Genomic DNA, 23,557 nt, shown 5'->3' with positions numbered 1-23,557 from the left:
TACTGTATCTAGCTACCTCGTCCACATACTATATTTATTTATTTATCTTGCTCCGTTGCACCCTAGTATCTCTACTTGCACATTCATCCTCTGCACATCTACCATTCCAGTGTTTAATTGCTATATTGTAATTACTTCGCCACCATGGCCTATTTATTGCCTTAACTTACCTAATTTGCACTCACTGTATATAGACTTTTTGTTTTCTTTTGTTCTACTGTATTGCTGACTGTATGTTTCTTTATTCCATGTGTAACTCTGTGTTGTTGTATGTGTCGAATTGCTATGCTTTATCTTGGCCAGGTCGCAGTTGCAAATGAGAACTTGTTCTCAACTAGCCTACCTGGTTAAATAAAGGTGAACTAAAAATAAATAAAATCAAAAATAAAATCCTAAGAACCGTCTTTTGGAAGAATGGGTTCTTTGATTCTTTGGAAGGCAAGAATGTTTCTTTGGAAGGCAGGAAGGAACATATCTGAATCCGAAAAAGCTTTTTATTGTATTTTTTTCTGTCTTTTAAACTGTGCCTGAGTATTGGTGTTTACCTCAGTGTTTAAGTGATATGACATGCTATTTTATAAAATCATTTCTCTAATTAATAGTACCTGATTAAACGAATCATGTAAATGTAATTAACTAGGAAGTCGGGGCACCACGGAAGAATGTTTATAGATCTGTTGTCTTCCAAATAAACTATTAAAGACCTGGTAATCTTTTATATCAATAGCAGTCAATTATTAATCGTCACCTTATTCAGTCTCATCTGAATGTCGTAAAATTCTTGGTTATCTTCACGAACCCTGGCTAACAAGTTGAATCAGCAATACAAAATTTGGTGTAATTATTTATTTACTAAATACCTAAATAATTTAAACCTCCACGTTTAAATTCGCCCTTCTAAACGTATGGACATCAGTCCTCATGTCATCGGGAACACAATGTTAATTTCGTTAGGTTGTTGTCGTTCACCCATTCGCAACCAGAGCTCATGCTGAGGTTGGCTTAGTTCGCCATGAATTGGGTCACGGGGGCTCTTATAGAAATGTAGAAAAGGGGTTGGTTCATCATTTCCAACCAATGCCTATTCACGTGAGCTTTGCCACTGATTGAGCATATTTCACTTATGAAAACAATTCTCTAATTTTAAATTAAATGTACATTTCATATTTTCACAAATAGTTTCATATTTCAATATTTCAATTACACAACAGTTCCATATGAATCTGATAACTAGAATGTGTAGACTTTCCAATATACAGTTTGTTGTCCTATCATCAGTAATAATATACCAGACAACAACTGATCTGACATCATATTCTTTAAGTACCAACGGACACTTCCAACTGGTTGGATTACATAAAGATTGTTCTTTTCCCCAACCTTTTGATGTTCCAATACACTCTCTATGTAAACAAAGGGCTTTCCAAGAGTCCATTCTGTAGAGTGGAGAGAAAAAGGGGGAAATGTATTAATGGGGGGTCATAAACCTCCCCCAACAGGGAAACGTCATGACAGCAGTTTGAGTAATCTAATTTAAAAAAATAGGTGTGAGATGTTTTAAGCTGTACCTACACGACATAACCAAAAGTATGTGGACACCTGCTCGTTGAACATTCCAGAATCATGGGCATTAATATGGAGTTGGTCCACCCCTTTGCTGCTATAACAGTCTCCACTCTTCTGGGAAGGCTTTCCATTAGATGTTGGAACATTGCTGCGGAGACTTGCTTCCATTCAGCCACAAGAGCATTAGTGATTTCGGGCACTGATGTTAGCCGATTAGGCCTGGCTCGCAGTCGGCGTTCCAATTCACCCCAAAGGTGTTCAATGGGGTTGAGGTCAGGGCTCTGTGCAGGCCAGTCAAGTTCTTCCACACCGATCTTGACAAACCATTTCTGTATGGACCTCGCTTAGTGCACGGGGTTATTGTCATGCTGAAACAGGAAAGGCCCCCAAGCTGTTGCACAAAGTTGGAAGCATAGAATTGTCTAGAATGTTTTTGTATGCTTTAGCGTTACGAATTCCCTATACTGGAACTGAGGGGCCTATCCCAAACCATGAAAAACAGTCACAGACCATTATTCCTCCTCCACAAAACGTTACAGTTGGCACTATGCATTCGGGCATGTAGCGTTCTTCTGGCATCCGCCAAACCCAGATTCGCCCGTCGGACTGCCAGATGGTGAAACGTGATTCATCACTCCAGAGAACACGTTTTCACTGCTCCAGAGTTTAATGGCAGAGAGCTTTACACCACTCCAGCTTTGCATTGTGCATGGTGATCTTAGGCTTGTGTGCGGCTGCTCGGCCATGGAAACCCATTTCATGAAGCTCCCAAAGAACAGTTGTTGAAAAGGTGGCATCCTATGACGGTACCATGTTGAAAGTCACTGAGCTCTTCAGTAAGGCCATTCTACTACCAATGTTTGTCTATGGAGATTGCATGGATGTGTGCTTGATTTTATATACCTGTCAGCAACGGGTGTGGCTGAAATAGCCGAGTCCACTAATTTGAAGGGGTGTACACATACTTTTGTATATATAGTGTATATTATGGGAATATTTGTGTATCTGGTAATCACTTAATCATTTTACATACAGTACTGACATAGTTGATATCTTTGCCATGATTTCTGTATTTCAAATGAGTATTTTCTGTGTTTTTTTTGGGCAGAGAGCAGGAGCATAGAAGAGAGTCTGAGTAACCCAGCAGTGTATGTATTGCATGGTACACAGCAAATTGACCTGTGTTACCTAGTGGTTTTCAGTGATTTATAATGTTCATTCAGGAGTTAAATTAACACTCAGTCACTCTTAAAGAACCCCAATGTTAGGGTTAATAACTATACTGCAGTTGAGTGTGATTGTATAATTTTTACTCTGAATATTGTAAAAAAATACAAAGCCCTCCTGCATCAACTTCGCTGTACCTTACTTCATTGTTAATTTATAGACACACCAGATACCAGACCTGGTCTCAGGGATGGCTAACTCTGGAGATCCCTTCTATCTCCACTGAGTTAGGAAAATCTGCTTTTAGTTTTTTTTTTTCCAGCTTACTTTTGTAATAATCTCTAAAGCTCCCTAAAATTGGATGAATTGGTCAAATCAAATCAAATGTATTTATAAAGCCTTTTTTTACATCACCAGATGTCACAAAGTGCTATACAGAAACCCAGCCTAAAACCCCAAACAGCAAGCAATGTAGATGTAGAAGCATGTTGGCTCGGAAAAACTCCCTAGAAAGGTAGGAACCTAGGAAGAAACCTAGAGAGGAACCAATCTCTGAGGAGTGGCCAGTGCTCTTCTGGCTGTGCCGGGTGGACATTATAAGAGTAGATGGCCATAAAGGACAGATCGTTCTTCAAGATGGTCATAGATGACCAGCAGTGTCAAATAATAATCACAGTAGAGGGTGCAACAGGTCAGCACCTCAGGAGTAAATGTCACTTGGCTTTTCATGAGAGAGAGCCAGAGAGAATATTGAAAACCAGATGTTTTAGGCATAGTTATAATGAAACAAGTCGATTCTCTTGTTCATTTTGACTGTTCGTTGTAAAAGTTATGTAGATTTGCTTCGGTTCAGTATGAAATGCGTATACTGGGTGGTACCATCTCAAGGCTTACTATAAAAGCAGGTGACAGCACACCTTATTTGGTAATGGTCTTGGTAAGTGGAGTGTGCCAATATATTTTGCATGATGCTTCCTTGAGAGAGAGGTGGGGGGTCGAAAACAGCAGGTCCGGGACAAGGTAGCACGTCCGGTGAACAGGTCAGGGTTCCATAGCCGCAGGCGGAACAGTTGAAACTGGAGCAGCAGCATGACAATGTAGCACACCTAGTGAACAGGTCAGGGTTCCATAGCCATAGCATAAACTGGATCAGCAGAACGACCAGGTGGACTGGGGACAGCCAGGAGTCATCAGGCGAGGTAGTCCCGAGGCATTTTCCTAGTGTTCAGGTCCTCAGAGAGAGAGTTAGAGAGAGAGAGGAGAATTAGAGGGAGCATGCTTAAGTTCACACAGGACACCAGATGAGACAGGAGAATTTCCCCAGATAAGACAGGAGAATTTCCCCAGATAGGACAGACTGACCCTAGCCCCCCAGCACATAGACAATTGCAGCATAGATACTGGAGGCTGAGACAGCGAGGGTAGGGGACACTGTGGCCTTGTCCGGCGATACTCCCGGACAGGGCCAACCAGGCAGGATATAACACCACCCACTTTGCCAAAGTACAGCCCCCACACCACTAGAGGGATATCAACAGACCACCAACTTACTACCCTGAGACAAGGCTGAGTATAGCCCATGAAGATCTCCACCGCATGAGCCCGAAAGGGTGCAAACCGGACAGGAAGATCACATCAGTGACTCAACTCACTCAAGTGACGCACCCCTCCTAGGGATGGCATGGAAGAGCACAAGTAAGCCAGTGACTCAGCCCCCGTAATAGGGTCAGGGCAAAAAATCCCAGTGGCGAGAGGGGAGCTGGTCAGCCAGAGACAGCAAGTGCGGTTCGTCACTCCAGTGCCTTACCGTTTACTTTCGCTCCCCTAGGCCAGACTACACTCAATCATAGGACCTACTGAAGAGATGAGTCTTAAGTAAAGACTTAAAGGTCGAGACCGAGTCTGCGTCTCTCGCATGGATAGGCAGACCATTCCATTAAAATGGAGGTCTATAGGAGAAAGCCCTGCCTCCAGCTGTTTGCTTAGAAATTCTAGGGACAATAAGGAGGCCTGTGTCTTGTGACTGTAGCATACACAGAGTAGGCAATTTTGGGGCTTCACCATGTTTCATCGACATGTACAGCAATGAAAGTTGTCATTTGGAAACACAATGTCAACACCAAGAGGTAGAATATATAGTGAAAACAATAGTGGTCCTAAAACAGAACTTTGAGGAACACTAAAACTTAAAATTGATTTGTCAGAGGACAAACCATCAACAGAGACGAACTGATATCTTTCTGACAGATAAGATCTAAATCAGGTGCCTCAAGGACAATTCAAAATACTGGTAGAGGACCTTTTTACTGAAGAATGTTTCGTTTTTTTATGACTCTTTTACTTTTAGTGTATTGATGTGTATGCATGGCTCATCTGAGAAAGAATCGTTGGTTTCAGCATGACGCTCTGATGAAAATAAATACATAAATAGAAAAACACTCAATCACACCCATCATTAATGTATTTCCCAGCATCCTTTATTGCAGGTTTATTTACAGAATTTTTTGTTGCAATATCTGTGTTCATGCATGTGCATTGATTGGTTGATTAATCATATGCTACACAAAGAGAAATAACATAAACGTTTCTAAACAAATATGTTAGTAGTTGTATAAATAGGACCCGTTACTGAGATGGTTGTTCCAGTTTAGATGATTTATTTAGTCTCAATATCTATTAATATTCGCTACTTTTGCAGTCATTCTGAATGTGGGTTGTGGGTGATTAAAAGTTCAAATTATTCGATATCCTCACTTTGGCTGGATTCCACTTCGCAAGCCAGCATAATGTGATTTGCAGGTCTGATGTGGCCTTGGTTTCAGACCACTGTGTTACGATTTAACTAAGCCTTCAACAAAAGGCCTTATGATATATGTAACATATTGTCATAAAGAGCTTAATTTTAAAGATGACATAAGATAAAGGGTTCTTTATAGAATCATTCATAGAGGGTTCTAGGAAGAACCTTTCGATGATAAACGGGTTCTTGGTAGAACCATTTATAGAGGGGTAGCAGTTGCGTCACAAATCACCTAGCAACCACACCAGGTGGCATGTTGGAAGATCAGAGTCTGGTGGAAGTCCTAATCAACCACATGGCTGGCTACGTTTTGCTACCACTGAAAACATCGGGAAGATTGACCATTATTTTATTTTTCTAAGGACCTAGAAATCAGAGGCAGTGAGAGAACCTATTCAAGTAAGTAAATATATTAATGACATTTTTAAACAATAAAATATTATTATTACTACCGAAACTTTGTGTGCAGGCTAACTCAAATAAGCTGCTAACAATGTTAGCTGGTGAGCTAGCTAACTTTACATACTGTATAGATACAGGTAGCTAAGTAAATTACATATCACCAGCTAGTTAACTTTATATTTGCTAGTTAGCTATCTTGATGTATTTATCATTTAAAATTAAAAACACAAACTCGAAAAGCTAGCTAAAAGCAATGGAAGAGGGTGAATGGATTAACTAGCAGCCCCAGCTGTCAGAGAAAGAAGAGAGTAGGCTACGCTGGATATGGCAGAAACCTTTGTGGGAGGACATTATGAAAATACTCTCCAGTTGTAGTTCCTTGCGAGACAAACTGTGAAAACAGAGATATAGCAACATGATATTCAGTGCTGTCTAATTTGAGTGTAATGAAGCCTGTTTCTTTGTGATGTTTTCTGTCATCAGATACAGAGAGCTGTGAAACCCTGTCTGCAGATGAAATGGTCCCAATGAATGTTCCAAGAAAATAAGGGTACATCCTTGTATACCAGTGGTCACCAACCTTTTCTGAGTCAAGATCACTTTCTGATTCAAAATGCAAGCTGAGATCTATCCCTCAGATTTTTTAAAAGCATGGCTTAAAACATATAAGCCTAAGCAACATTAACCAATTAAAAACAGGTCTGTAGCAATGAGGTTTGCGCAGTAGACTATAGGCCCGATACATTATCAATGCATATTGGCAAAGCTTGAATTGCCCTGCCAATGTGTTCTTCTCAGACCAATTTGAAATTATATATAAACATTTTAGCTACATTATCACACTGGTATTAGACCATGTGTTTTATTACTTGTGAGGCACAGCTGAGTGAGCATAATCATTTGCTTATTTTTTTACTGGACTGATGGCCTGCATCTGATGGTCAGTCTGAGGGGAGGGAAGGAGCAGCGGTGAGGCTGCCTCTCACCTGATTCACCGTACCTCCTCTCTCCCTCCCTCCAAAAAGGGGACACAGTCTTCCATCTGATGCCCAAACGTAAGTGACAATGCATTATTTCTGCCTCATGCACCAATTCATGTTGTTACTCCTATGACCATAGAAAGTGTAATAAATCCTCGATATTAAAAAAGACAAGCTGCAAATAACTCAAGCTTATCGAAATGCGCATTTTATGGCTTATAAAACTGTTCACCAAAGTGTTGACATTGCTGAATAACAACTTAAACATGAACTTAATCATAAAAACAGCAGCTCTGCTGTATTCGTTGAGTCTCTCTAGTCATGGTTTTAAAAGTTTTGAAATCTCACATTATCAACTTTGCTGTGCGTTCGAGGCTTCTTTTTTTAATGTCTATGGCGTGAGAAACTGCCGACACGGTGATCTGAACTATCTGATTGGCCAGCGGTAGGCCTATAGGTGCACATGATTTGCTCTCTGGGCCTGCTGGGTAGTTCTACCTTCAGACACATGAAAAGGCTAAAAATGGGAACACTGCCTTCCCGACATTTGGGCTGCTGAATCAGGTGTCTTTACCGCCAACAGCGTGAAACAAAAATAAAACAAATAGGAACTCAAGGCTTTATCGTTGCGTCTTTTGCAGAAATGTTTGGAGATCGACTAGGAATGGCTTGGAGATCGACCAGTCGATCGCGATCGTCTGGTTGGTGACCACTGTTGTATAACATGGGTTATGTGTACCTATGTTAGCATTGTTGTAAACAAAAATACAGTTTAATAGTCACACACAATGTACGTATAAACCTATTACAACTTGAGCAGGCCAACCCTGCAGGTCTAGCCCTGCAATAACACACGTGATTCAAATAATCAAACCTAATTAGTTGATCATCAATTGTGCTATTTCTGGGCTGGAACAGAAGTCTGTTCAACAAGTAGAACAGCGATCAGTTGAGCAAGGTTGGCCACCTCTGGTATTGTCTTCTTTTTTTTGTTCATCTGAAATTATGCTTTAGTAATAATAACCTATTTGTTACTAAGATATCTAACCTTTACATATGAGTTAGCTTACTTCTACACTTTGAAATTTGATGAAATAAAATGTTGATTCTTTGAAGTGAAGTGTTTAAAGTTGTTTTAATTGTTAACTTAAACATATTATTCAAGATGAACTAGTGTCAATGTTGATTAATCACAGATCACAATCCTGCAATAAAGAGGGGAAGGGTATCTGTCTCTAATTTGTCTGTGTTTTTCTATGTTGTATTCGCAAATTAGCATTACATTAGTTTTAAGTTCTCCAGTTTGTTTTATTTGATTGCCACGCTATCTCAGAATATCAGCCATGTGAACCCATTTTGCAGCTGACTATAATGGCATGCAACGCCAAAGCACCATAGCCCTACAGTAGTGCAGTAGTCCTTACAGTAGTCCTCCAGTACCCCCAACAGCAGACATTTTGGTTGTAGCCACTTGAAGGGCCAGATGATTCGTTGACAAGTTGAATCAGCTACAATATATTTTAAAAAAGTGGTTTTCCTGAAATCCTGGTTGGAGGATTCCGGATTTCCTGCTTATTGCCCTCCTGATTCAGGTAAACCGCCAACTGGGATTTTGGGAATACCAGGGAATTTATTGAAGGTTCCTGGAATTTTGCAACCCTATTTGGGGGTACTCAAGGACCGGAGTTGGAAACAACTGGCCTACAGTATAATGGCATTAACCTTATGGGCATTTGCAATGCACCCCTTTCTTTCTGGACTCCCCATCCCGGATCTGGGATATTTGTCATCAAAAACCCTGACTAGCATAGCGTAGCCTAGCGCGAACGGTATATAATAAAATATAATTTCATGAAATCACAACTGCAATATTGCAAAACACAGCTTAGCCTTTTGTTAATCCATCTGTCGTCTCAGATTTTTAAATTATGCTTTACAGCGCAAGCAATACTTACATTTGTGTAAATGTATCGATCGCTCGACAAAACAATAAGAACAGCTAGCATCAGGTAACTTGGTCACAAAAATCAGAAAAGCAATCAAATTAATCGTTTACCTTTGATGATCTTCGGATGGTTTCACTCACGAGACTCCCAGTTAGACAGCAAATGTTCCTTTTGTTCCATAAATATATTTTTTATATCCAAATACCTCCGTTTGTTTGCTGCGTCATGCCGAGGAATCAACCGGAAAAAGCGTTTGCGACAACGCCGGAAAAAATTCCAAATTATATCCATAATGTCCACATAAACATGTCAAACGTTGTTTTTGATCCAACATCAGGGTGTTTTTCAAATATCTATTTGATAATAAATCAACTGGGAAAGTGGGCTTTTCACTAGGACCGAGAGAAACAATGGCTGCCTTTCACTTTTGCGCAAAAATCACTCGGAGAGCCCCCACCTATCCACTTACGCAATGTGTCCTTTCACGCTCATTCTTCAAAATAAAAGCCTGAAACTATGTCTAAAGGCTGTTGACACCTTAGGGAAGACATGGAAAAAGAGGTCTTATTGATATCACTTTATATGGGCAGTAGGAATGCATTGGAACAGAGAGGTCTCAAAAACAGGGCCACTTCTTGGTTGGATTTTTCTCAGGTTTTCGCCTGCAATATCAGTTCTGTTTAACTCACAGACAAAAAATGTACAGTTTTGGAAACTTCAGAGTGTTTTCTATCCTAATCTGACTATTATATGCATATTCTAGTTTCGGGGGCTGAGAAATAAGCCAAAAGTGAAAACTGCGCCCCCTAGTTAAAAGAAGTTTGTTGTGTAGCTGAAGCAGAGAATCGCTTAAGTCATATGTTTACATGTCACATGTTGTTTACATATTGTTCAGCTATATGTTCTCAATGTTAAAACTACATCGATAGACAATGAATATGAGGCTAATCATTATACTAAACTGTGTACATGCCGTGTGCTAACATTTACATTTACATTTTAGTCATTTAGCAGACGCTCTTATCCAGAGCGACTTACAGTAGAGTGCATACATTTTATTACATTTTACATACTGAGACAAGAATATCCCTACCGGCCAAACCCTCCCTAACCCGGACGACGCTATGCCAATTGTGGGTCGCCCCACGGACCTCCCGGTTGCGGCCGGCTGCGACAGAGCCTGGGCGCGAACCCAGTGACTCTGGTGGCGCAGCTAGCACTGCGATGCAGTGCCCTAGACCACTGCGCCATCCGGGAGGTGGCGCATGAAATTGTTTTACTGCAAATCCAACCCTTGTAATCTAGGTGGTGAAATGTCTTGAATCAGGAGATGATGGGGTCCATAGCTTAAAATATAAACACAACCTCCAAGTTCAATGACAGATACTGTTCTTCCAGAAGGTCTGAGTGGCACTTGGAGGTGTCACTGTGATAATGAAAATGGTTGACCTAATACTACCACAACAATCACATTGTCTACGCTAAATATGTTTAAATTGTGAAAGAAAGAATAGTTTGGCTATAAGAAATACATTTTATTCAATGGGACTAGGCATAGCCGAGATGACAAAATACTTTTAATTTCACTCTTACAACAAAATAGCCGATTATTAAAGTACAATATGTTTACAATATAATAAATAATAGTATTTTACATGTTGTTCCAAATTACATTTTATATATTAATACGTGTACATAAATAAATGACTGGGAAACTGTGTTTCTGTTTAGTCAGCAGTTATTGCTACACTCTTCATTCGGTTTAAGGGGACACTACTCAAATGGCAAAACATAATCATTCAGATTGACTAAGGAACAGCATATGACAACCATTTTGTCTAAGTGAGGGACGTCTCCTTTCATATCTGGAAAAGGACACAGTAGTAGAAGTAGAAAATGATGCTGCTGCAGCAGTGCTCATCTTTTACAGTGGGAATACAGTCGACAGACTAGAAGTCAGCTGGTGAACCTAAAGTACATTAACAAATGAAAAGTACACCTGCTGTTAGAATATCACTTATTCAGGTTACCTATACCATCAGGGCTATTGAATGTTTGGTTGTGTTTAATTCATTCAGGTGTTTTAGTTTAATATAAAGATTACATATTTTGTTGTGCTGGAACCACCAATAGTCAACACAGCAGGTTGTCCTATCATATTGAGGCCTCTGTCCTATGCTGTAATGTCCATACATTTTCCCTCCTCTTAGGAATAAAGTTCTCAACAAATGATCATTGAGTCAGTGCCACTGGAGGTTTTTTGGACAATAATGTCCTCCAGGCTAGATTGACGCCATATTGTAAAATGCGTGCCTCCCCTTTTCGTAGGCCTAGATTAGATTGTTGCAAAGGTCATTTTTATTGATCTGTTTGTCAGTGTCAGCAGAGTAGGCCTAGGCTTCACCATGATTTATCGTATTAAAAAAGATTAAGCTAATGTCTCCAGTCATATAAAGTGTAGTAGAATTGCATGAGATGTGTTTATCAAAGGAAATACTTTTCCTGTGAAAGGGAAATAAAAGCAACCTCTCTCTGATATAGTCTATAGGCCTATGCCACATTCTCAATCATGCAGAGTGATTATTAATTAATAGCCTAATAAATTGACTTTCCAATCTACTCATCACATTAAGAATAGTAGTCTTACATTAGTCTGCAAATTGCTGAGAGAAATGTAGGTCCCTGATATGCATGCAATGCTTTATTGTAAAGGTGCATTTTTATGGTAAAACATTTGCTTCCACAAAACTTTCTCACCTGCCGCCTATGACAGAGACACATGCTAATAGCTAGACTACAAGCTATGTAGCTAGCAAATGTTGGCTAACTTGGTCTTGTTGTCAACACCTGGTTAGCATAACAGCTAACAGCTACACTAAACTCTAAATAGATCAGACTGACAAGTGATGAAATGATCGTAGCAGACCCTGTACTGACGGCTGTCTGGGCTCAGGTCTTGACGGGCAAAAAGGGTTATTCGCTTTTCTGACAGCTCGTGAGTCTTATCTCCTTAGTGTTTCATGTTTGCTGTTGAATTCCCCCCCCCATGTTCTTTCCTGCCTTGTTAGAGCAGCCAAATACCGCACAGAAATTGTCTGTGGTGATGAATCAACTAGTTTTAGGCACTGTTGTAATGCAGCTTGGGGTAGATGCAGCTGTTGTTGTCGGAATAATTGATGTGGTGGTCTTCCAACATGGCCGCTAGGAGGTGTTTAATGTCGCCTGGCATCCCTCTATAGAGGCTACTAGGAAGAACCCTTCATAGTGAGTTCTAGATAAAACCATTTATAGAGGGTTTTAGGTAGAACCCTCTGCAAAGGGTTCAATCTAGCACCAGAAGGGGTTGCATTATGGGAACAAGCTGAATAACCCTAAATATGATTCTACTTAACTTTTCTAAGAGTGTATATTTCATTACACACATAGCTGTAAGCCAATTCCGGTACAGTTTATTGTTTCAAAGAGATTATGTTCATATTGACCATTGCATTATTCAACATTGTTCTCGCTATGTTTAATACTTCTTAAAGTGTACTTAACAGACCCCCTCCTTGGTTCCCTGGCCGCACAAGTGTCTACTCTCTGCTGTTAGCATTAAATCGATTGCTTTTAGACTGAACAGTAGCTGTGGTTCGCAGGAGCCAACTGAAGGCCGGCGGCTCCACAATACTGTCTGGTAAACAAATAATGACACAATCTGATAAAATAACAAAGGTAAGGGCTAATAAAGGCTAAATGTATTTTTCTGTCACGGGAGATGGGAAATATTATCGCTAAATCCTCAGGGGGACCTCATAGAAATGTTCAGTAAGCAGGCCATTTACTTTTATGACACAGCAAATTTTCCCCCTCATCTTTTTTTCCCTTCCTGTCCTTTTACGTGGACCGCTGAGAAATGAATCACTCCAGGAAGTAGTGGATAAATAACTTTTCATGTGAAAACACCTAGGCTTTTATGGCTTTACTAAATGATCCATAATACGGGAGCACTCAGTCCTGCAGATTAGGGCGGGCCGAACCGGGGGAGGATGCTGCGTTAGCTGCCTCCACGCAGCCATCGCCGCCGCGCCTGAGATGGGCACAAATCTCTTTTACGAGGCTGCCTCTTAAATATCTGTCAGTCTAGTGTCTCACACATGGCACTCTTCTACAGCTCCCCACACAGTAATTGACCCATCTTCTGAGTGTAGAATGCTGTGGGAAGCCGTTTGAACAGACTGTGTGGCTTCCATTAAAACAGGCCTATGCATAAATCTTGCCAGTAGGGGCAAACAAGAAAACTATCGACCCAAAACCCTCTGTTCATTCCAAAGGAGCTGGCCTTAAAATGTTTTTCAGCCAGAAGAGGTCTGGCCACCCCTCAGAGCCTGGTTCCTCTCTAGGTTTCTTCCTAGGTTCCTACCTTTCTAGGGAGTTTTTCCTAGCCACTGTGCTTCTACTTCTGCATTACTTGCTATTTGGGGTTTCAGACTGGGTGTCTGTATAGCACTTGTTGACAACTGCTGAGGTAAAAAGGGCTTTATATATATATATATATATATATATATATATTTGTGCACATACAGTACTTACCTCTGCATGTATTTGTAATCCACAGTATATTCAAGTTCAAGTTTTATTACACTCATATAGCAGTCAATGCAAACTGAAATCCATGAGCATGTAATTTAAGCAAAAACAATTGTAAGTGTCATGCAGGATGGGAGCAGGATCTAAAGCAGTTCAGATGGTATTGAGAGCGGAGGAAGCATTGATGGTCTCGGAGGTAGCTAGTCAGTCGGTGTCAGAGAGACAGAAAGCTACGTACCTCGCTGCCCCTTCAGGTTCCACTTTCTCCGGCTTTGTAGATGGTTAGCTAGATTGCGGCGACTCCACACTAACACCGTGTAGCACTCACTTGAGGGATGCTACTCAAGAGCAGCCTCAAAGGTGCTGGAGGCTCACCACACAATGTTCATGGTCAGAAAGAAATAGCTTATTACGCTTCAATTGCCGCTTCCTTAGTATATCACTATGGGTGCAATTACTCAGAGACGCTCCAAACACCTGAGGCTTCCAACTATTCATGTTTTAAAATGCTGATACAGGATATTACCATTTTTGTTATTAACACTGTATTATTTTGTAACTAACAGGACCACAACTGACAGCACCACATTTTGCATTGTGTCCAGTAGGCTATGCTTATTGGCCATATCAAATCAAATGTTATTTGTCACATGCTTCATAAACAACAGGTGTAGACTAAGAGTGAAATGCTTACATTGCAAAGAGAAAAAAATAGAGAAATAACAGAAAAGTAATAACACTATGTATAAATACACAATGAGTAATGACAACTTGGCTATATATATACAGGGTACTAGTACAGAATCGATGTGCAGGGGTACGACGTACTTGAGGTAGATACACTACAAAAATATGTGGTCACCCCTTCAGCAATGGGTGTGGCTATTTCAGCCAATTTTCATAGACAAACATTGGCAGTAGAATGGCCTGTACTGAAGAGCTCAGTGACTTTCAACGTCGCATCGTCATAGGATGCTACCTTTTCAACACGTCAGTTCGTCAAATTTCTGCCCTGCCAGAGCTGCCCCAGTCAACTGTAAGTGCTGTTATTGTGAAGTGGAAACATCTAGGAGCAACAACGGCTCAGCCGCGTAGTGGTAGGCCACATCAGATCACAGAACGGGACCGGCAAATGCTGAAGCGCATAGCGGGTAAAAATCGCCTGTCCTTGGTTGCAACATTCACTACCGAGTTCCTTGAAGCAACGTCAGCACAAGAACTGTTAATTGGAAGCTTCATGAAATGGGACTATATGGTTAACTATTTAACTATCTAACTGTTTCAGTCTAATGGCTTGGGGGTAGAAGCTGTTGAAGGTCCTGTTGGTTCCAGACTGAGTGCATTGGCACCATGACTAGCTGTATCACTGCGGTAGCAGAGAGAACAGTCTATGACTTGGGTGGCTGGAGGTTTTGAAGATTTTTAGGGCCTTCCTCTGACACCGACCGGTATAGAGGTCCTGGATGGGAGGAACCTCGGCCCAAGTGATGTACGCACTACACTCTGTAGCACCTTGCGGTCAGATTCCAAGCAGTTTCCATACCAGGCAGTTATGCAGCTAGTCAAGATACTCTCAATAGTGCAGCTGTAGAACTTTTTTAGGATTCCAAGGGCCCATGCCAAATCTCTTCAGCCTCCTGAGGGGGAAGAGGCGTTGTCGTACCTTCTTCACAACTGTGTTGGTGAGTGTGGACCATGATAATTCCTTAGTGATGTTGACACTGAGGAACTTGAGGCCCCATCGATGTGGATGGGGTCATGCTCGGTCCTCTGTTTCCTCTATTCCACGATCAGTTCTTTTCTCTTGCTGACGTTGAGGGAGAGGTTTTAGTCCTGTCACCACACGCCAGGTCACTAACCTCCTCTCTATAGTCTGTCTTATCGTAGTCAGTGATCAGGCCAACCACTATCGTGTCGTCAGCAAACTTAATGGTGGTGTTGGAGTTTAGGAGGGGATGAAGCACCCACCCCTGAGTTGCCCCCTGTCTTGAGGGTTAGCGTAGCGGATGTGTTGTTGCCTACCCTCACCACCTGGGGGCGACCCGTCGGGAAGTCCAGGATCCAGTTGCAGAGGGAGGTGTTCAGTCCCAGGTTCCTGAGCTTAGTGATGACACTATGATGTTGAACTCTGAGCTATAGTCAATGAACAGCATTCTCACATAGGTGTTCCTCTTGTCCAGGTGGGAGAGGGCAGTGTGGAGTGCAATAGCGATTGTGTCATCTGTGGATCTGTTGGGGCGGTATACAAGACTTTTCTCTTGATCGGATGGTGGGTGGCACGGAACATAATTACAGTATTTAATGTCCCTGGATTAGGGTGTCTGGAATGATAGTGTTGATGTGAGGCATGACCAGCCTTTCAAAGCATTTCATGCCTACAGATGTGAGTGCTACCGGGCGATGGTCATTTAAACAGGTTTCCTTGGCGTTCTTGGGCATATGAACTATGGTGGTCTGCTTGAAACATGTTGGTATTACAGACTGGGTTAGGGAGAGATTGAAAATGTCAGTGAAGACACTTGCTATCTGGTCAGCGCATGCTCTGAGTGCATGTCCTGGTGATCCATCTGGCCCCGCTAGGTCCTACTCGTTTCGGCTACTGATAGTGAGATCACACAGTCATCTGGAAACAGCTGGTGCTCTCATGCATGGTTTAGTGTTGCTTTCCTTGAAGCGAGCATGGAAGCATTTTGCTGGTTAGGTAGGTTTGCATCACTGGGCAGCTCACGGCTGGGTTTCCGTTTGTAATCCTTAATAGTTTGCAAGCCCTGCCACATCCGGTGACCGTCAGAGCCTGTATAGTAGGATTCGACCTTAGTCCTGTATTGACGTTTTGACTGTTTGCTAGCTCGTCGGAGGTCATAGCAAGATTTCTTATATGCGTCTGGTTTTTTACCACTCCTTGAAAGCGGCAGATCTAGCCTTAAGCTCAGTGCGACTGTTGCCTATAATCCATGGCTTCTGGTTGGGATATGTACGTAAGGTCGCTGTGGGGACGATGATGTCGATGTACTTATTAATGAAGCTGGTGACTGATGTGGTGTACTCCTCAATGTCATCGGAAGAATCCCGGACCTTATTCCAGTCTGTGCTAGCAAAACAGTCCTCTAGCTTAGCATCCGCTTCATTGGACCATTTCCGTTACTGGTACTTCCTGTTTGAGTTTTTGCTTGAAAGCAGGAATCCGGAGGATAGAGTTATGGTCAGACAATCTCATATTTGTTTTTATAAAAAGGCTGACTTGTCACGCCCTGACCTGAGTTAAATATGTTTTCTGTATTATTTTGGTCAGGTTAGGGTGTGACGTGGGTGGGTATGCGGGTTTTGTGTTGTCTAGGTTATTGTAGGTCTATGGTGGCCTGAATTGGTTCCCAATCAGAGGCAGCTGTTTAACGTTGTCTCTGATTGGGGATCCTATGTATGTTGCCATTTTCCATTTAGGTTTTGTGGGTTATTGTCTATGTGAAGTTGCATGTCTGCACTCGTTGTATTATAGCGTTCACATTCGGTTTGTTATTTTGTTTAGTTTGTTCAGTGTTATTTCTTTATTAAAAGAAGTATGTATTCACATCACGCTGCGCCTTGGTCTCTTCACTACGACGAACGTGACATGACTTCTGTTATCCTCGCAAGGTGAGGTATTGAAATATATTAAAAACAGTGGTGGCAATATTTTAGGTCCCTATCTTTTTGACAAAAAAATATATATAACTTGTTAAACAAAATATCTTTCTCTGAGCAAAATTATAAACGCAACATGTAAAATGTTGGTCCCAATGTTCCCTACGCACAAAAAGCTTATTTCACTCCAAATTTTGTGTACAAATTTGTTTACATCCCTGTTAGTGAGTTTTTCTCCTTTGCCAAGATAATCTATCCACCTGACAGGTGTGGCATATCAAGAAGCTGATTAAACAGCATGATCCAGGCTGAATCACTTCCGGCCATGATTGGGAGTCCCGTATGGCAGCACACAATTGGCCCAGCATTGTCCGGGTTTGGCCAGGGTAGGCCGTCATTGTAAATAAGATTTTTTTCTTAACTGACTAGCCTAGTTAAATAAATAAAATAATGCATAAATACACTATGTAGGGAATAAGGATGCCAGTTGGGATGCAGACATAGCCTTCAGAATTCCTTTATTATTCTTGTGGAGCAGTGATGTGAAGTTCCACAGTATATGCAATATTAATGGCCAGGACTTGCTAAGAGCAGGTCTATACAAACCTATATTGAGAACAGTCAACGTGAAGCTCAACTGAAGAGGAGGAGGACCCACAAACAAACAGGAAAAAATGCTTGTTTAAATATGTTCACTAAGTGCATATCTGCCATTACGCTGAACTGTTAAAAAAAAAGCAAATAATTACTCCACTACCTTTTATCTCATATCAAAGCAATTTACTCATCCAGTTTTATTTAGAGACAGCAAAACAAATCTTTAGATGATGAATAACTTTCTTCATTAAATACTTTTCTCATTACTGTAATATTTTGTTCTGTTTTCCTATTGGGTTAGTCAAACTTTTATTGAAATCCGCTTGAGGCTGTCACAAAGTAGCCTAAAACAGACAAACACCCCAGCCAATAACTAATGACTTAGCTGCTTCTGATTGTGAAAGCTGAGGCCAGTCAAGGCATTAATGAGGACTAGCTGCTGCAGATAGAACTCCTACTTCCCTATTTTAAAAACACAATAACTTAGCATTTGCATTTATATAGTTCTTCCAGCTGCCTCACTCCCAGGCAGCCCAGAAATGGCTTCACGCTGATTATTACCTGGGGAAAATTAAGATAACAAAATAACCCCATGAATGGGAATAGCTTCCCAGCTTTACCAGCGCACAACCAGGTATGCAGAAATGCACAAACCCCCCATTTCCAGCAATGCAACATTTTTATCTGCTTAATACCTTCTCTTTTTAAGGCGATACGGACAGTTTCAAACTGATCTCAGCCAGACAATGACACAAACCCATTTGTTTGAGGATAAGCAGGGTGTCTACTTAAGCATTTTAGGAGTGATAATGATGGTATTATACAACACAGTACATGCTTAAAGACCCCATAAGATCAGCATCAATAGATACAGCCTTTGAATTTTCCGACGTGAGGTGAAATATGAATCACTAAAGCTGGAATTAGGTTAAACTCAAAAGGGCTACACCGATGAGGATTTAGCGGTGCAATAATAGGAAAGAGTTCGAGAACATTGCAGAATTCCTAGGCTTCAGTTCCATGCCATTGCATGGAAAACATTCCCCTTAGCTAGCTATGCTAATAGCTAGCACAAGCCGCCATGGAGAAAAGTTCCAGGCCCTGCTAGCAAGTGAAGATTAAGGGGAAACCAAAAAGGTGGAGACAGATACTGATCTGAGGCGCCTGTGGTAATGGTTGGGTGGCTTTTAATATAATACACTATCCTTTTCCCTGCACCACCCTCGGGAGCGACTCTCATGACAGGAAACAAACAGAACGCTGACACATTCTGCTAATTAGCATAATTAGCATAAGGCATGACAGGGCTCTGGGAATGCTACAGCTGTGACCTTTTGTGGACAACACCAGCTGTCAGTAATTACCTATAGCTGGGCCAAGGATGGAGGCTGACTCTCCGTCCTTGAGGGGCCATTGCTGCCACCAACCCAGTCACCCCAAACAAGATGTTTCTCCACAGAGAAACACCTCGAAAAGGCTAGTTGAGTTTTTCTTTCCCCACAGGACTGTGGCCCATTAAGCTTTATAGGCTTAAGGCTTCGCTTTGGCTAAAATGTGTGACTAAATGTAAAATATAGGCTTTGCAGTGCCAGAGGCTTGTGGCTACACACAATTTACTTAGAACAGACAAGAATTATGCTTCAATGAAACAACTGTGTCCCCCAATAAATATTTGTTTTAAAGGCGTCATAGAAACTATTCAGGTTCATAAATGGTTGTAATCGTCATTAGTTGTTTGTTTGATTTTTAACATTCTTCCATCTGTCTTTGAAGATAGTGATCTTAAATATCTTGATGTGCTCTTTCATCCCAGATAACGCTCTGTCACGAAGGAGATGTCGTTTAGGAGAGGTGTTCTGAAATGACACATTATTTTCAGTAACAAACAATACGCAGGGCATTAAAATAGCTCTCCAGCCTGCCCTCTCTCCCTCTCTCATGCTTCCTCTTCCTCTCTGATTCACTATCAGTTTGTTTAAGTGAAGGGCACGCCTGGAGGTCCTGAAGCCTTGTGTTATTGTGCTGTTCTGACATGCAATTCCCCCGCAGGAACATCAGTGATGAAGGTCACTGCATGGGATGCAGATGACCCTACGTACGGGAGCAGTGCCAGGGTGGTGTACAGTGTGCTGGACGGAGAGAGCTTCTTTACCGTGGACAGACAGACTGGTAAGGGCAGACTCCTGGCATGACCAGACAGAGTCAAAGATGATGTGTATACAATGTATTGCTTGTAGTAATACTTATATACTATATATTACTTGTGGTAATAGTTGTATTTTACAAGTATTACTTGTAGTATTATATGTGTAGTGTTACAGTATTGAGTAAAATACACAAGTACCAACCCCATGCTTTATCCACGGAAATAATAGTGAGTTGATATATTTCTTGTCTCATACCTCATATTGTGTACTTAAACTCAACAAAAAAAGAAATGTCCTCTCACTGTCAACTGCATTTATTTTGTGTGTAAATATTTGTGTGAACATAACAAGATTCAACAACTGAGACATAAACTGAACAAGTTCCACAGACATGTGATTAACAGAAATGGAATAATGTGTCCCTGAACAAAGGTGGGTCAAAAGCAACAGTCAGTATCTGGTGTGGCCACCAGCTGCATTAAGTACTGCAGTGCATCTCCTCCTCATGGACTGCACCAGATTTGCCAGTTCTTGCTGTGAGATGTTACCCCACTCTTCCACCAAGGCACCTGCAAGTTCCCGGACAGGTCCCAGACATGCTCAATGGGATTGAGATCTGGGCTCTTCACTGGCCATGGCAGAACACTGACATTCCTGTCTTGCAGGAAATCACGCACAGAATGAGCAGCATGGCTGGTGGCATTTTCATGCTGGAGGGTCATGTCAGGATGAGCCTGCAAGAATGGTACCACATGAGGGAGGAGGATGTCTTCCCTGTAACACACAGCATTGAGATTGCCTGCAATGACAACAAGCTCAGTCCGATGATGCTGTGACTCACCGCCCCAGACCATGACGGACCCTCCACCTCCAAATCGATCCCGCTCCAGAGTACAGGCCTCAGTGTAACGCTAATTCTTTCGACGATAAACGCGAATCCGACCATCACCCCTGGTGAGACAAAACCGTGACTCGTCAGTGTTGAGCACTTTTTCCCAGTCCTGTCTGGTGCATCAACGGTGGGTTTGTGCCCATAGGCGACGTTGTTTCCGGTCTTACAGCAGGCGTACAAGCCCTCAGTCCAGCCTCTCTCAGCCTATTGCGGACAGTCTGAGCACTGATGCGTTCCTGGTGTAACTCGGGCAGTTGTTGTTGCCATCCTGTCCTGCAGGTGTGATGTTCGGATGTACCGATCCTGTGCAGGTATTGTTAGACGTGGTCTGCCACTGCGAGGACGATCAGCTATTCGTCCTGTCTCCCTGTAGTGCTTTCTTAGGTGTCTCACAGTACGGACATTGCAATTTATTGCCCTGGTCACATCTGTAGTCCTCATGCCTTCTTGTAGCATGCCTAAGGCAAATTCACACAGATGAGCAGGGACCCTGGGCATCTTTCTTTTTGTGTTTTTCAGAGTCAGTAGAAAGGCCTCTTTAGTGTCCTAAGTTTTCATAACTGTGACCTTAATTGCCTACCGCCTGTAAGCTGTTAGTGTCTTAACGACCGTTCCACAGGTGCATGTTCATTAGTTGTTTATGGTTCATTGAAGAATTATGGGAAACAGTGTTTAAACCCTTTACAATGAAGATCTGTGAAGTTATTTGGATTTTTACAAATTATCTTTGAAAGACAGGGTCCTGAAAAAGGGATGCTTCTTTTTTTGCTGAGTTTATATTTCTCAACGTATAAGGATACATATTGAAATGAAAATAGTTGCCATTAAATCTCTGAAGTGTTATATTACAGTCTGTCCAGATGCGGATTCTCTAATTGTCTCTCCCAGTCAGCACATTTGGGTGAATTCCCTTTTGGTCTGAGGGCCTGTACCTGGGCTTGAATCGTAGTCTCTCAGGCATATCCCAAGGTTTGTGTTGCCTGCAAATGTCCTCCTGGGAGCAGCACGAAACTTTTAATCATTCCTTTTTTTTGGTCTCCCCACTTTGATTCGGTTGGCCCTAGTGCCTAGATGATAAATGGCCTTGTCTCGGCAACGTTGGCCTGGAGACTTGCAGATCGTACCAACTCTTGTCCTCCCCCCCTTCTTTTTTTATCGACATTAACCATTGAAATAGGTGCTGGGGGAAGAGGTCATCAAGAGAACAGAGCAGTGGTGAATTTCCCCTCATTAATGTCGCCCCAGTCATTCAAAAGAGGGTTAATCCTTACACTATCTTTTTCTCCGTTCCAGATACATGACCAGAATATGATCAATGGCCAATATCTGAGGGATTTTTCGAAAGTAGCAGTCATTTGAATGTATTTGAACTTCAGAGTGGTATTTGGTATTGAAGTTCAAGTGAGCTTCTTCTCAGGATGAAAGCCTGAGGATTCTATTAAATTATATTCCATACATTTCTAGGAAAGAGACATAACTACCTGGCACTCTGCTCTCAGACACTGTCATATAAATACATTTACATTTTGGTCATTTACTGTAGCAGACGCTCTTATCCGAAACGACTAACAGGCAAATACACAGGACTCATAGTCATTGACAATTGATGTGCAATATATAGTATGCTATGAATGAGATCCCCTTTCAAGCATGTTACAAATGTTAGCAGTCAAGAAACATTTGAATGAGTTCTGACTAAGAAAGACCCGATGCAAAAATATGAATTTCTGATGCTCCCCATGCCCTAGGTTATTGAAAGCTATTATTATGTGCCTCCATATCCTGCAACTGAATTTTCCTTCGCACTGTATGCTGACATACAAGCATTGCCTGCAGCTACCTGATGTTAAATGTGAGTGCAATCTCTAAGTTGTGTGTCTAGCGGAGTAGCACAATGCAAGGCACTGGGAGAGGTACCATCAACTAAGGCAGGGCAACAATAGAATTTGATGTGGATAACCCACCAGGGAATAGAGTTTGGCTCCCGCTATTTGACCAGAGTAAACTCTTCCCATTGCCATCTCGTTCAGTTTATCATGAATGAATGAATTACATTTTTATTTTTGTGTGAAATCGCCAATTGGCAACCCATCCCTTATGAGATTAACTGACAAATAAACAAACTTGACACAAACAAATAATTAATTCACACAAACAAATAATTACATCCCTAGAGCAGTAAAATAATATATATACAAACATACATTCATACATACATACATATACACATACATGCATACATACAGTGCCTTGCAAAGGTGTTCATCCCCCTTGGCGTTTTTCCTATTTTGTTGCATTACAACCTGTAATTTAAATTGATTTTTATTTGGATTTCATGTAATGGACAAACACAAAATAGTCCAAATTGGTGAAGTGCAATGAAAAAAATAACTTGTTTAAAAAATAAACGGAAAAGTGGTGCGTGCATAAGTATTCTCACCCCCTTTGCTATGAAGCCCCTAAATAAGATCGGGTGCAACCAATTACCTTCAGAAGTCACATAATTAGTTAGATTGCACACAGGTGTACTTTATTTAAGTGTCGCATGATCTCAGTATATACACTTGAAGTTGGAAGTTTACATACACTCAGCTTTCAACCACTCCACACTTTTCTTGTTAACAAACTATAGTTTTGGCAAGTCGGTTAGGACTCGCCTGAAGGTACCACGTTCATCTGTACAAACAATAGTGCGCAAGTATAAACACCATGGACCACACAGCCATCATACTGCTCAGGAAGAAGACGCGTTCTGTCTCCTAGAGATGAACGTACTTTGGTGCAACAAGTGCAAATTAATCCCAGAACAACCGCAAATGACCTTGTGAAGATGCTGGAGGAAACAGGTACAAAAGTATCTATATCCACAG

General features: G+C 41.5%; 1 protein-coding gene across 7 annotated transcripts in view; it reads left to right on the top strand.

Moving 5' to 3' along the window:
* LOC129815701 (cadherin-22-like) overlaps positions 1-23,557 on the top strand; it is a 265,152-nt gene that overhangs the window by 149,308 nt on the left and 92,287 nt on the right. For 5 of the 7 annotated variants that reach the window (XM_055869744.1, XM_055869742.1, XM_055869741.1 and 2 more), the window contains one exon: positions 19,698-19,817. In XM_055869744.1, coding sequence (XP_055725719.1) covers positions 19,698-19,817 — 120 coding nt within the window. Of the gene's footprint in view, positions 1-5,678; positions 5,933-6,418; positions 6,991-19,697; positions 19,818-23,557 lie in introns of those variants that run through there. The other 2 variants (XM_055869747.1, XM_055869746.1) reach the window with 2 other exon arrangements.

Source organism: Salvelinus fontinalis, chromosome 18 (genome assembly GCF_029448725.1).
Source record: "Salvelinus fontinalis isolate EN_2023a chromosome 18, ASM2944872v1, whole genome shotgun sequence".
Lineage (NCBI taxonomy): Eukaryota > Metazoa > Chordata > Actinopteri > Salmoniformes > Salmonidae > Salvelinus > Salvelinus fontinalis.
Note: the sequence above shows the minus strand (reverse complement) of the source record. Positions and strands in the feature narration are given on the sequence as shown.